This window comes from Suricata suricatta, unplaced genomic scaffold (genome assembly GCF_006229205.1).
Source record: "Suricata suricatta isolate VVHF042 unplaced genomic scaffold, meerkat_22Aug2017_6uvM2_HiC HiC_scaffold_6977, whole genome shotgun sequence".
Classification (NCBI taxonomy): domain Eukaryota; kingdom Metazoa; phylum Chordata; class Mammalia; order Carnivora; family Herpestidae; genus Suricata; species Suricata suricatta.
Window position 1 is genome coordinate 1 of NW_021914198.1, and position 1239 is coordinate 1239.

At 68.5% G+C, this 1239-nt stretch overlaps 1 protein-coding gene across 1 annotated transcript; it reads left to right on the forward strand.

Moving 5' to 3' along the window:
* Positions 1 to 613: 613 nt before the first annotated feature.
* SP5 (Sp5 transcription factor) lies at positions 614 to 1231 on the forward strand (the record flags this gene model as incomplete). Its single annotated transcript, XM_029931600.1, has 1 exon — positions 614 to 1231. A coding segment is annotated over exon 1 (618 nt), but the record flags the coding sequence as incomplete, so codon positions are not given.
* Between the last annotated feature and the right edge of the window lie 8 nt (positions 1232 to 1239).

Here is a 1239-nt window from a genome sequence, read left to right on the forward strand (position 1 = left end):
TACTCTGTACCCCCTGAATCTTAAAGGGACCCTGTTCGGTGGATGCAGCTGGAGTCATACCTACTGGTGCCCACGTCAACTTCGCACCTAACCTTGGTGTCTAGAGTGTGGCCTTTGGGGGAGGGACGCGCGAATCCGGGGATTGTTCGGACTTGAGAGTCCGAGCTCACCCTGTTGGGCCCTCCTGCTGAATTTCAGCCTAGGGCGGGCGGAGGAGGAGCGCAAGAGCAGCTTAAAAGATGGGAGGGAGGGCGGATAGGCCGCTGGGCTGCGGGTGTTTCCACACCCTTTCTGACCGCGGAGCCCGGAGCTGCCCGTCGGATCCCTCTCCCCTCCCACCTCGCGCCTGCTTCCTCCGAGTCTGGATGGCGTCTCTTTGCACCAAGTAGTTTAACAGGAAGCGCTCGAGCGCTCCGCGTTCTGGTAGCGCAGGCTCCAAAAGTTACCCGTACTGGTGGGTGCGTGCGTGGGGTGCGATGGGGGAGGGGGAACAGCCGGGACGGGGGAGGGGCGGCGGTTTAATAGCTGGTGTGGGGGTGGCGGGCCGGCCTGAAGACCGCGCTTGGAGCCCTAACCTTTTGTCTCTTCTCCGCCCTCGCCGCCGCCGCCGCCCATGCAGGACCGCACCCCCAGCGCCTCCCCGGACCTGGGAAAGCACTCGCCCCTGGCGCTACTAGCCGCCACCTGTAGCCGTATAGGCCAGCCGGGAGCCGCTGGGCCCCCGGACTTCCTGCAGGTGCCCTACGATCCCGCGCTGGGCTCGCCCTCCAGGCTCTTTCACCCGTGGACCGCCGACATGCCCGCTCACTCACCCGGCGCGCTGCCGCCCCCGCACCCCAGCCTGGGCCTGACGCCGCAGAAAACGCACCTACAGCCGTCCTTTGGCGCGGCGCACGAGCTGCCGCTCACACCCCCTGCCGATCCCTCGTACCCCTACGAGTTCTCACCCGTCAAGATGCTGCCCTCGAGCATGGCGGCACTGCCCGCCAGCTGCGCTCCTGCTTACGTGCCCTACCCTGCACAGGCGGCGCTGCCGCCAGGCTACTCCAACCTGCTGCCCCCGCCGCCCCCACCGCCGCCGCCCACCTGCCGCCAGCTGTCCCCCAACCCGGCTCCCGACGACCTCCCGTGGTGGAGTATCCCGCAGGCGGGCACCGGTCCGGGGACTTCCGGGGTTCCGGGGGGCGGCCTCTCCGGCGCCTGTGCCGGGGGCCCCCACGCACCTCGCTTCCCTGCCTC